The 13,939-nt window shown below is 39.3% G+C and overlaps 1 protein-coding gene across 1 annotated transcript in view; it reads right to left on the bottom strand.

Annotated features, from left to right (window-relative positions):
• Positions 1–324: 324 nt before the first annotated feature.
• The window catches only part of LOC110027135 (THO complex subunit 3), a 47,635-nt gene continuing 34,020 nt past the window's right edge, over positions 325–13,939 (bottom strand). Inside the window, exon 11 of the mRNA XM_020728438.1 lies at positions 325–644. Within this exon, the coding sequence (XP_020584097.1) occupies positions 610–644 (35 nt within the window). The 3' untranslated portion in view covers positions 325–609. The remainder of the gene's footprint in view (positions 645–13,939) is intronic.

Below are 13,939 nucleotides of genomic sequence, written 5' to 3'. Positions count from 1 at the left end.
CACTTCTAATTTATATCTTTTATATTTTATTTTATTTTTATTGTACTTTGTATATGTTTTGAGTTGAAATAAAATATGTTTAGTATGTTAAAACATATTTAGTTATTTTTAAAAACACTCAAAATAATTTTTAGATGTTTTGAGTGTTTGTAAAAATAAATTAATTTATCTTTAAAAAAGAAAATAAAATTATGAAAAAAACTTAACATATTTTTTAAATAAAAGCAAAAAATAAAAATAAAAGTAAAAAACAAAATTAAACCCAAATTAGCCATAAATTTTTATCAATAGAACGAAAAAAAGGTGGGACGAAAAGAATCAAGCAGAGACTAAATCTCCATGCATATCTGGTGCCTAAAAGTAGAATTTACGAACAGTCTAATGATCATCTCATTAGAAATAGCTCACAGGTCAAATGGACAAATACATTGCAACAGAAACTTTATACATAAACACTGTGAAACAAAAAATAATATAATTTAGCCAGAACAAAATATCAGCAAGTTCAAAATTTACAAAAGTTAGGAGCTCATAAAACATACCCATTAGAACAGATACGAACACAGGCAAAAGCACTTCACTGCAAAAGCTCCAGTTCTGTATTCAAAATCAAGTACTCTCAAAACCAAAAATGCGAAAGACACCTGCAATATTCATTCCAGAAAACAAATAAAAAAGACCATTAAAATACATGGACTTTTGATTAAACATATTTATATTTTAAATTTATTATATTTGCTCAACATAATCACTTAAAACTATACTCAATAATATTGAGCCAAACAATATAACCATTTATTTATTTATTTATTTTTATTACTCCTTGCAACAACAGGGTTATCGGATGGATGATTACATTCTAATGAACTAAAAGGTGACATTTACCACAATATATGACTGACAAGAGACAACTTCAAATGTGAATTCAAACACATTTAAAAAGCCAACTATAACATTCTGAATAGTATTACTTCTAAAAGTGAAAATGGTACATGCAAACAGTGACATAATTTTTATATTTGACTATGACATTAAGTAATTTTATTTTTCAAAAAGCCATTTTAATTAATATTTAACTATTAGATTATGCATTTCATTTTTCCCAAATTTGAATTCCAACGGAAAACTATACATTTCTTCAAAGGCTACACAAACACCCATATATTCTACAGATTGAAGCTTATAACAAAACAAATTAAAAATTATACAAGAGTATTTATAGTGAGCATATAGAAAAGTAGGCATAATTTATTGAGCGTGCAGACTTTATTCATAATACTCCAACTTTTTTTATTTTTAATGAAGGTAAAATCATGGAGAATGGATAAGCCTGAAAAACAATATTTTCATGATAGTTTTGAATAACAAAACAGCAACTAAATTTCAGCAGTCATCCAAAACTATGCTAAATGATTGTTCGGTAGAACAACATACAAATAATTAAATAAAGATAGGGCTGCAAACGAATTAAGTGCTTGACAAGCTAAGCTCAACTTGGCTCGATAAGAACTTGTTTATGTTATTTGATTAATTACAAGTTCGAACACTTCTATAAATACTTGTTTGTTAAATGAACAAGTTTGAACAGCCTCTTAGTTAATTTATTTATGTTCGCCAACCACATCATTTAAAGCTCGCAAACAAGCTCGTTAAGAAGCTTGTTGAATAAATTCATTTAAATTTCATGACTAAGCTCGAGAATAAGCTTGATTAAAGTTTGTTTTAATGCTTATAAAACAGATCAGCTAAAGCTTATTTCAGTTAATTATTTAGAAGTTCATTTATTTTTTCAAGTTCCACAAATAACTCATTTATAAGATCGATGAGGCTCATTTGATTATACCGTATTCGGGATATTTCATTACACAGTATTCAGGATACTTCGTTATACGGTAGTTGGGATTCTTTGTTATATCGTATTCAAGATACTTCATTACACAATATTCAGGATATTTCATTATACATAAATTTTTTCAAACAATAGCTTAAACTCATTAAAAAATAAATTAACCAAAAAAACAATCCACAAGCCCCTAGCCCTTTCTCAAAATGTCACAAAAGTAGTAGTAACATATTCTAAAGCCCAACAGCAAAATGAAAAACAAATGGGATGGTTAACGATGGAAAGTTCAACATGTCACACGAGCATGCTTAACTATTGAGTTCTTTAAATGTATTTGCTGCCAGTCACTACTTCATATTATCATCTGAGGAAAATAAATATAAATTAATATAAATCATATGAATCATTACTTTTCTTTTTTGAAAAGGCAAATTCATTGATATAAAGGGAGGATACAAAAATTTTGATGAGTGGGTATAAAGAGCCCGCTCACAGGGATTACAACTTATTCAAAAAAAGACATAAACCATACGTAATCTCCAAAATTGTAAAAAAAAAAAGAAAAAAACTCCTAATTATGGTGGTTGTAGTCGGTGGATTTACCACTTCCTTTTCCCCTGGATCTAAGGAGGGAGTCCAACAACATGCTAAGATATAAGCTTCCGCCCGAAACTATGAAACAGTTATCCTGAGAATTACTGAGTTCTAGCATTCCTTTTTTCTTCTTCCTAGATTTATAAACATGTCAATCATCTGCCAAAAGTAGTCCCGTCTAATCAATAGGTGGATCTTCGATGGAGAGCTCACCCCGGGGGGTATGTTGATCCGTAAACTATTGATTTAACTCAACCTACAGCACACCTTGATCCTGGCGCTTCTCCAGGACTTGAGTACCCTCGTCTCTCGCAATAGCTGGTTCCAAGACACTTCGACTAGCATCTGCTATAACAAAATTCGTAGTATTTATGGTCTGAGAAAGAACTGCCTCAACAATGGTGGGAAAAAACTGCAATCCCCCTGACCTTCGAATGATTCATGATAAACTTGAGGGGAAACCTGATCTGATCTCACAGAGCCAATCATATCAACAAAAGAAACTTTCCTAAGGTTTAAAACTGAAGTAGTTGGTGGTTGAGAAGAAGCAGAAGCCATGAAACAAGGAGTTGAACGACGGCAAGCTACAGGAATTGAGTTTGGACTGCGATCGCAGCTCGCGTACGTGCAGGGAGAACAAGCTCACTTGTGTGCAAGGAGGACGCGAGTGCAACACTCAATACCGAGTAGTCGAGCAAAAAGAGAGAAAGTCGAAGTCGAGTGCACGTGCAGACACGGCTTCGCGCCAGTGACAAGAGAAACACGCGAAATCCACGGACGAAAGAAAAGTGAAGAAGACGACGATAAGAAAACTAAAGAGGTCGACCAAAAAGACTAAGACGACGCTGAAGCTGGAGGAAGAATCAAACGCCATCGGTGCGTTGGAACCCTAAGACGCTGATGCCAATGTCGATGCCGACGCCAGAGCACTCCCGCATCGTGAAAATATACAATCATATGAATCATTACTTAATTGCTTAATCATATGTATAACATAATTCAAACATTAAAAGAAAACTTCATATGGTTGTCAAAGTTATTGTTAAACTATTTTATCTGATTCGACTTCACAACATACTTAACAAAAAAAATCTCCACTAAAATGATAATAAAATTAGCAACAGGGAATGCTTGGAAGTGTTAAAATTTGTTGAATAGAAATAGAATAGCAATTCTAAGTGTTTCTCAAGGGATATATTTGGGAAAATAGATATTAACGAAGAAAAGATATTAATGTCAAAAATAAACCTTCGGGCACATTTCTCTAAGAAAACAATCAGTGTGGATATCTAGAAAATTATGATCATTATAAGGCATATAAAGTTAAAGACCCTTTTGATATATGAATCCAACTATTTATGTTAGTTTTTTGCTGCTAGTGTAAGGGGTGAAGTAACAGACAGTCTTATGGTGATTAAAAAAATAAAAATAAAAAAACTATAAGGGGTGAAGTATGCAACATAACTCAAAACACGATCAGTTAAGTTGCTTTGATAAAATTCATCTCCTTTGTTGAGAGGTCGAGTCAACATCTTGGAAATGAATGCAAAATAAATTCGAAAAAAATAAACAATGATAAAACCTTTGTGACATTAATATCATACTAAATATGAAAAAATTACATAGATATTGGCTAGTTGGGATCAGCATTCACAGAAACTTTCACCATGTTTCCTTCATTTTTCACTACAACCTTTGATCCGTAAAATCCCTACTGGCTAATCAACAATCTATGAACTATTATAATTATCCTATAATTATTTGTTTGTGTATACTCATTAATCCATGGGCTAGTAAATATAATTCTCTAATTTTAAATATTTCCTATTATTAGTTCTCCAAGGATTGTATAAAAATTGCACAAATATTAGAATGACGCATTCACCTAATTCTTTACAATTCTTTTTGTGGTATCAGAGACATAAACATCTTTTTTAGCCTCTCCATAAGTTAACCCGTTCATAGCTATGTTGCATATTATTTGCAAGCCTTCACTGCTAAAATCTCTCTCATTTCCCCTATTTTCATATTGTAACCTTCATCAATGCACTGCTGCAAATATTTTTCTCATCGTTGTCGTCTTCATAGTTGCATTATCCGAAATTGATACCCATTATTTCACACTTCATTGTTGCATTGTCCCCTTTTTGTTCCCACGAACAAGTCCATAATTTCTCTATCCATAAACAACAACAATACCTAAATACCCTTAGTCTCCAGTTTTCTTGGAATTGAAGGATGCAATCTAAATCTAATGGAAGGCTTATAAAATTTTTATTCAACAAACCAATTGAACCAAAAGAACAATCTAAAGTGATTATGATAGGTTAGCAAGTTCTTTAAGGAAAAAAATTGAGCTATTTATAAAGCACGAAGAAAACAAAAACCTTGCGAAAAGCATTGCAAAAAACATCTACAACAATAGATTATACTCTAGCATTCTCATATGAACAACATAAATATAAAATCAACAAAAGAGTATCACAGAAATATTAAAAAATTATCAACTAAGGTGGAAATGGATGAAATCCATTATTTTGCTTGAATGGGGATGTGAAACAAGTGCATATTTTTTGTCGGTTGGGTCCCCACTCACAAAGCCTTCTACCACTACCTTCCTCTTCCACTGCAACCTCATTAATCCATGGGATCTTCACTATCTACTCATTAATCCATGAACTATTATAATTATTCTATAATTAATATTCAATCTACTCATCAATATATGGGCTATTGTAATTATTCTATAATTATTATTCCTTGATTGGATATGTTTACTATTGTATAAAAACTATAGGAATATTGAAATGAAATACTCAACCGATTTTCTTCAATTCTTATTAGTGCAAACACAAAATGCTATTCCCTAATTTGAAAACATGAGCAACTGATGCAGGAGCTTCACGCCTTACCACTACAGTGATGCAGGCATAAAGAACCGTGAGAGGCAATCCCGCAATTGCTTCATCCAGACCGAACCGGTCCAAACCTGGGAGGGCCAACCTGCTCTCCCAGGTTAGTGTGGCACCTCCTTCTCATAGGGGGATCCAATCCTAATTATCTAGGGCTTATTTATGTACTTCTTTTGTTTTAGATTTTCAGTTTTGACGTATTCTTTCTATTGGGACAGCCGTCGTCGTCCTCTTCTAGGGTTTTATCCAAATGCGGGTGGTACTCCGATTGTAGCTAATCCGAGATGGTGTTTCCCTTCCAAGGGATCGAGTGGTGAGCTAGTTGTAGCTCTTTCTCGCGAGAGTATTTATCCCCGACTTTTCCATCCTCCGCATTCCTCCCCTCACTGACGCCACTACCATTCCTCACTGTCGTAATCATCTACCTTTGCAACTTTGCAAACTAATGATCCCCTTCTATGATAGAAACCAAGTGCAATTTCAATTTAGCAATTGCAGAAAATAATTAACTTATGGAGCATATATTAATTCTGTCAGATCCTTTTCTTGTTTATTTCTATTTGACATACATGATTTATGTTCAACATCACCAAGCCCTTCACATATCCTCTTCTCATCGACTCCTCTGATATTGTGTGACCTGATCTTTACGATTTTGATCACTTGAGATTCCTTAACTATAGGTTTTCTACTCAAGAGCCATCATTGTTGCTTATATTCTCTCACACCATTCATTATTGCATGAGGCATCCCAAACAATAGCCGTCATTATTCATGTCTTTCCAAGCAGTGTGACATTGTTCTAGTGCTCCTAATAGGTGTTTAAGATGTGGATCTAACAGGGAGATGATTGCAGAATAGCGAGGGAATGATAATATGTGTTTGACGTCATGCGGACGGGGATCGACTTCGTTTGACAGCTATCCCAGCTGAAAACAGCATAGGAAACCACAAAATGAGGATGTATGGATGGTGAGGAGGTCACCACCTCTTCCTGAACAAGCTACAGACATGCCACTAGAAAAAGAAAGATGATACAACATTCCTTATGGTAGTAATCAAGAATATAATCTCCAACAACCCAAAAATAGCTTAAAATCCCCAAAATAGAAAAAAAAACATATAAATAATCTCCAACTAGAAAAAAACTCTAATTAGAAGAAAGAAAAAGAAATGAACAAAAAAGGGAAATAGTCTATGCTAAATTTCCGGTCGAACTACATCTCCCAATTTAGCCCTCTCGCGATCGTGTTTCCAGCTCAGGACTGTCGTAGAATCATGATAACACCCATTATCCTGTGATTCTGCTGATTTGGAAGTTCCTACGTTATTCTCCTAAGCTAGGAGATGCTCTTTCTTTTTCTTTGAAAAAAACACTTGGATATTACCGTCTGATGCTTTCCCACAAAACACTGAAGGAGATTTTAAAAGCCACGACTCACAACTACTATCTAGTAATTTGCCTGTGGGAGTTCTGCTAAACTGAACCGAAACATAGTACTTAGTTTTTTCTATAGTCTTCTAAAAATAACTAAGAAAATTTTTATCCCCATCTGAAAGGATGACATGATGGGACTCTCAATACTGACAACAGAAGAGGTGATTGTACGTTCGAAAATCCTTAAGTTCACTCAGGCTTCCTTGTGTTTGATATTAGCTCCTCAAACTCATTCCCCACTTGGATAACATATGCTAGTGTTGCAGATACTCCTCTCAAAGCTTGCAAAAAGAAACTTCATGGTACGACATCCTTAAAACTCTGTTTCAACGCTTATTACCTCGGACTCTTTGCAATGCAAGAGTAGAGTGCAATAAGTTTCCAGCTTTGGTGAAAGAATGTGTTCTTGTCGCCATCATGATATGTGCAATGGTCATACTGTCAAGGACGATTTAATAGGACGTGACACACATTTATAGGTACCACGTCACACCACACTTTCTCTTGAAACTTGTTTCCAATAGAAAACTTTATGGGAAATCTCATATCAGATATGAATTTATTCTTCTTTCCTAACCAAGACAAAATAAGGATGGGTGCGCTTCTATATGGCCAAGCTAATTTATCGATCACTGGTATAGACACTGCATTTTCACAACTGGCTTCATTAATAATAAGTTGTAGCAGTGAAACAAATCAAAACAAGTTGTGGCGGAGCTATTGTTTGACGCGAGGCTCAAGGGTTCTGGCCAACGCAAGCAAGACCGATCAAGCCCGGGACCAGACCGACCAGAACCAATTGGTCTACCTCTCTCCATCTCATGATCTAATTTCTCCCCTTCCTAATGCTTCCCTTCTTACTTGGGTTACATTTCAAATTCATGCCTTTTCATGTCCACTCTTCTTTATTCCATGTCGATTTTCCCTACTTACCTAGTTTACTTTCTACTGCCATCTTATTTATAATTGTGGTGTGTTGATTGCTAAAAAGTATTTTATCCTTCTCTGATATCAAGTGTGTCGCCAAGACATTCCCTCTCTGAGGACTCTATTAGATAGCGAGCGGTGCTTCGGCTGTAACTCGCCCAAGGTTATCCCCATGCAGTTTCCTTCATCCTCAGCGGCCATCCTAGCTCTCTGTGGTGATCCCCTGGATGAAACCAAACTCGCTAGCTCTTCTCAGACACTCAAAGGCCCTAACGACGTCCCACTCCATCACAGAAAAGCCACTGACCACCCTCCCTACTCGCCTCAGTCGCTCGCAGCTCCCTGCAACGCCCTTCCTCAGCACAGATGAGTCGTTGTTCAACTCTCCTACTCGCCCCCAATCGCTCGCAGCTTCTGCCAACGCTTTCCTTTGCACAGACGAGTCATTGTTCATCCTTCTGGCTCACTCCAGCCACCTACAGATCTTGTCGGCGCCCATTTCTACTTAAGACAGCCATGCAACTCTTCCCCTGTGCGGGTCGTGCGATTGTAGGTTAGTTTTGTCCCGACAGTGACTGTTGTACCTTTGCCCACCCCCCCTGGCGGCCAACCCACAGACCCTCTGCTGGAGCCACCCTCCTTCCGTCGGTCGTCTCTGCATCGTCCAGCCGATCATCACCCTTTGAGCACCACCCCATAGCTCTTTCCACTCTCGGATCTACCACATCTGCACAAGAGGGTTGTTTTTTTCTTTTATTATTTACCTCTGTTGTTATTTCTACAAATTGCATTTATCATTATCAGTGTTGTGTTATTGTTGTAGCATCGTCCTTGAACTCCTTTTGAAATCAACGTGAATTGGGTTCACTCCAGTATCATTTGGCATAAGAGCTAGCCCAACCCTAATCCTAGCCTAGGATTCTCTAGTAACCACACCCACCCAAGCCACCCAATTTTTTTTTCTTTTTCCCTCTTCTTCTTGTCTTCTCCTTTCTCGTCCCATTTTGAATCACACCCAGACATGTTGCCACATCAATACGTGTCAGAGCCAACCTGAGAAAAGATACAGCAGCAGGAGAATCGTTGTCTGCAACGACTGGCCAAGATGAACGAACTCAAGGCGACATCACCCTTGACCGCGGCCTCGAGAGTCGAAGAGGAGACCGCAATGACAATCTAAACTCATTTCATCGTGAAGACGTCAGCGACGATGAATATCGACCACATTGTTTCGACATTCACCATCAAAGAAGTCCACAAGAGGAGCCCACGTTTGGCGCCCATCAGAACTTCAGCATCAAGAAAGACCTACCGGAGTTTGATGAAAGTATGTATCCGGACGACTTCATTGACTGGATGCAAGCAGATAAAAGTTTAACCAATAACATATAAAATGCAAGTTAGTCGAGTAAGAGGAGCACACGATCACCTATTATCTGAGGGGCCTAAAATCCGCCACTAGCAATGTCGTTCAACTACAACCCTACTGGACGCTGAGCAATGTCCCGAACCTAGTATTAAAGGTAGAAAGGCAGCAAAAGCAGGCGAGGTCACAGTCTTCCGTCTGACAGTAGTCAACATTCAAGCCATCACCTACAGCCACGCCTGCCGACAATACCACTTTCGGAGCTGACCAATCAAGAAGCAAGAAGACCACCCCAAGCAGAACGAAGCTAGAAAAAGGTAATTCATCCCGGATAGTTCATGCACGGAAGTGTTTTAGGTGTCAAGGTTACGACCAAATCGTTGTCAGCTGTCCCACAAACCGAGTTGTCTTGTTCACTGAAGAAGGCGTCATCAATGATGTAGAGGAAGTTGTGTCGGAGGATAGTGTGGATGAAGCTCTTCAACTTCCAGGGGGCGAAGGTGAAATGTTGGTCATACGGAGGGTCATGCAGTCAGAACCAAAAAGAGACTCGCCATGGCTACGACACAACATCTTTCACACCACATGCACGGTAAAAGGCAAAATCTGTTGTTTGATCATCAATGGTGGAAACTGTGAAAACGTTGTGTCTACTCTTATGGTGCAGAGGTTGGAATTAGCTACATAAAAGCACCTGCAACCCTATTCTCTCACCTAGCTGAAAAAGGGGAACGAGATATGCATAGATCATCAATGCATAAACAAATTCTCAATCGGCGATCAACTGCAGAGCAAGTTTAGTGTGATGTCATTCCGAAGGACGCGTCACATTTTGTTGGGAAGGCCATGACAGTTTTACTGGAAAACTCAGCACGACGGCTTCAAGAACACCTACACGTATAAGAATAATGGGAAACACATCATGTTGTTACTTGTGAAGGATGTGAGAGGTGTGATCAACACTAAGGATGTGTTAGTCTCACTGGCCACCCTCCTCCAGTCAGTTCGAGATGCGACAATGGCCCTTGCATTAGTCCTCCTAGAAGGTACAGAAAAAGAGAGATATCCACACATTTATAGCCGCTACTACACAACTTTCGATGCGTCCTGACCGACAGCCTTCCAGACAGACTACCACTACCAAGGGGCTTTCAACAAGCCATAGACCTCATACCAGGATAGGTGTTACCAAATAAACCCGCCTGCAGATTATGACCCACAGAACATAAGGAGCTATAGCGCCAGATATAGGATCTCATTACAAGAGGTTTAGTTCGAGAGAGCACTAGTCCATGTGTCGTCCCCGCCCTCATAGTACCCAAGAAAGACAGTTCATGGCGGATGTGCATTGCCAACCACACGATTAATAAAATTATCATCAAAAACCGGTTTCCTACATCACGCCAAGATGATCTCTTAAATCAATTACACAAAGCCGCCATCTTCTCTAAAACCGACTTAAGCAGTAGATATCATCAGATAAAAATGCGGTCAGGAGACGAGTGAAAGACTACCTTCAAGACGCGAGATTGTCTCTAAGAATGGACAGTTTTGCCTTTCAGCCTGTCTAACGTGCCCAGTACTTTTATTTGATTGATGAATCAAGTGTTCCAGGCCCACATTGGGAAATTTGTAGTGGTTTGTTTTGACAATATTCTAGTATATATAATAAATCAGAAGAGAAAAACTTGCAACACCTACAGGCAAAATTCGAGGTTTTACGCACCGAACATCCGTACGCCCACCCGTAGAAATATCAATTCATCACGAACCATGTATGTTTTTGGGCTACATTGTATATAGCGCAAGCATTAAGATGGACCCAACGAAGATCGAGGTGATCCTGAGCTGGACAGGGACACAATCATTCACCGAGCTACAACAATTTTTGGGTTCACCGTCTATTGAAGATTCGTCAAGAACTTGAGCACTATCATTGTCCCCCTCACAGAACTATTGAAAAGAAAAGACTTCACTTGGATAGCCACAAGTAAGACTAGCTTCAACACAATAAAGAAGAAGGTGACTCACGTACCAGTTCTAGCCTTACCGGATTTGAGCCAACTATTTGAGGTTAAGTGTGATGCATCCAACTTGGGAATTGGAGCATTACTCAGTCAAGGTGGTCACCCCATCGCTTTTTCAGCGCAAAGTTAAATGATGCACGACGAAAATAGTTAACCTACAACAAGGAGTTTTATGTCATTGTCCGAACCTTGGAGCACTGGAGTCATTATCTACTAACGAACAAGTTCTTCCTGTTGACGTATCACGAAGCTTTAAAATTCTTAAACAATCAAATCAAACTAAAAGGGTGATACGCCGCGTGAATGGAATTCTTAGCTTCATTTCAATTCGGTAGTCAAGCACAAAGCTAGTAATAAGAACCGCGTCGTGGACTCATTGAGTCGTTGTCAGCTACTAATCACATCCATAAAGACTCGCGTTGTAGGGTTTGAGATTATAAATGACTTATACGAGACAGACGAAGACTTCCAAGAAATATAAGGACAATGTCAAGAGAAACCTACCTAGCAGTACTACCGAACGGATGACTACTTGTTCTAACAAAATAAATTATGCATTCCCCGATGTTCTGAGAGAGGCCGACATCCAGAAGAATCACAGTGGTGGATTGGTCGGCCATTTTGGCAGGAATAAGATTCGCACTCATGAGAGCACTTCTTTTGGCTCCAACTGACGAGAGATGTGAAGCGACACATCCGACAACGTAGGATTTGCCATATCACCAAAATTTGCGGGCAGAATACGGGTTTGTACACTCCGCTACCGGTACTTGAGGCGACCTAGACGTCAACATGAACTTTGTGATAGGACTTCCCCGCACATAATGAAACAAGGACTCTGTGATAGTGGAGGTAAATTGTTTCACAAAGAAGGCGTATTTCACCAGATGATAGATGCATCTCACATTGTCAACTTGTACTTTCATGAGATCGTGAGACTTCATGGCGTTCCCTGGACCAACATTTCCGACAGGGCCTCTACGGTAAATTAGGCACTAAACATCAATTTAGTCTTGTGGCACACCCCCAAACAGATGGTCAGACTGAAGTAGTTAACAGGAGTCTCGGGAATCTTTTGTAATGCTTCGTGGGAAAAATCATCAAACGACGGGATCTCATTCTTGTGCAAGTTGAATTCGTCCACAACAAATCCACAAGCCAGACTAAGGGACGCACTCTGTTTGAAATTATGTATTGGCACAACCCGCTCACACCGCTTAAGTTGATCCCACTTCTACCCATATCAGAGATCATTGAGGATGCTATCGAACGTGTTCGCCAGATTCAACAACTCCACAAGGAAGTTAGGAAGGCGACTGCGAAATACAATCGCAAATATCAAATCCACACAAACAAGTCCAGGAAAAAAGTAACATTTCAAGAAGGCGACTTCGTGTGGATACGGCTAAAGAAGAAGCGATTTTCCGTAGAAGCTTATGACAAACTCAAGCCTAGAGCCGACTGACCTTTCCGCATACTTAAAAAACTGAACGACAACGTTTGCAAAATTGACCTGGTAAGGTACACTAAAATTTTGGCAACATTCAATATCGCAGATCTAACTCCATACTTTGAGGAACTAGAAGTTTCAACGAACAAGATCAAAGCTCCCCAAACCCCACGAGACTGACGTGGGGCTCGGGGGTTCTGGCCGGCACAAGCATGACCGATCCAACCTTCGTGCTGGACAGAACCAGCAAGAACTAATTGAAGCTGAAGTTTCCGCCCCAAACCATCTCATGCTCTAATTTCTCTCCTTCTTAATCCTTCACTTCCTACTTGGGTTGCATTTCAAATTTTCGCCTTTTCCTGTACACTCTTCTTTAATAATTTCTTATTTTTCCTACTTTAGTCTACCTTTTACTCCCATCTTATTTATGATTGTGGTGTGTTGATTGCTAAATAGTTTTTGATCCTTCTCTAATTTTAGGTGAGTCGCCAAGGTGTTCCTTTTCTGAGGGTTTCATCCAAAGGCGAGCGGTGTTTCGTTTGTACCTCGCCCAATTATCACCGTGCAGAGTTCCTTCCATTCTCAGCAGCCATCCCAACACTATGGTGACCTCCTAGGTGAACTGATCTCGCCAGCTCCTCTTGAACGCTTGCAGGCCCTACCGGCATCTCCCTCCCACACAGAGAGGAGGTTGATCACCCTCCCTGCTCACCTCAGTCGCTCACAGTTCCCAGCAGCACCCTTCCTCCGCAAAGACGAGTCGTTCAACTCTCCTGCTCACCCCCAGTCGGTTGCAGCTTCTGCAAATGTCTTTCCTCCGCACAAACGAGTCGTTGTTCGCCCCTCATGCTCACCCTAGCCACCTACAGATCCCGCCAGCGCTCGTTTCTACTAAGAACAACCGCGCGACTCCTCCCCAATGCGGGTTGTGCGACTACAGGTCAGTCACATCCCTCTAGCGATCGCCATACCTCTACACTGCAGAGTAGAAAAAAAGATTCATGTAGCCGACCCCATTTAGTGGGATAAAGGCTTGTATTGTTGTTGTTGTATATAATGTTGGACATAGCTAAGTTAATTCAAGCAAGATCCAAGGAAGGTTCACCTATAAACAAGAGATCCATCTTTGGATATTGTTCTTTTCTTACAGGTGATTTTGTTTACTGATGAAGCAAAAAATAAAATTTACAAGCATGAATTATCGCAAAAGATGAATTTAACTGATCACCCTCCTTGCTTGCCTCAATCGCTCACATCTCCCAGCAGCACCCTTCCTCTGCAAAGACAAGTCGCTGCTCAACTCTTTTGCTCGCCCCCAGTCGCTTGCAGCTTCGACCAGTATCTTTCCTCCGCACAGACGAGTTGTTGTTCACCCCCCCCCC

This window comes from Phalaenopsis equestris, unplaced genomic scaffold (assembly GCF_001263595.1).
Source record: "Phalaenopsis equestris unplaced genomic scaffold, ASM126359v1 Scaffold000414, whole genome shotgun sequence".
In the NCBI taxonomy this organism is placed as follows: Eukaryota; Viridiplantae; Streptophyta; class Magnoliopsida; order Asparagales; family Orchidaceae; genus Phalaenopsis; species Phalaenopsis equestris.
Note: the sequence above shows the minus strand (reverse complement) of the source record. Positions and strands in the feature narration are given on the sequence as shown.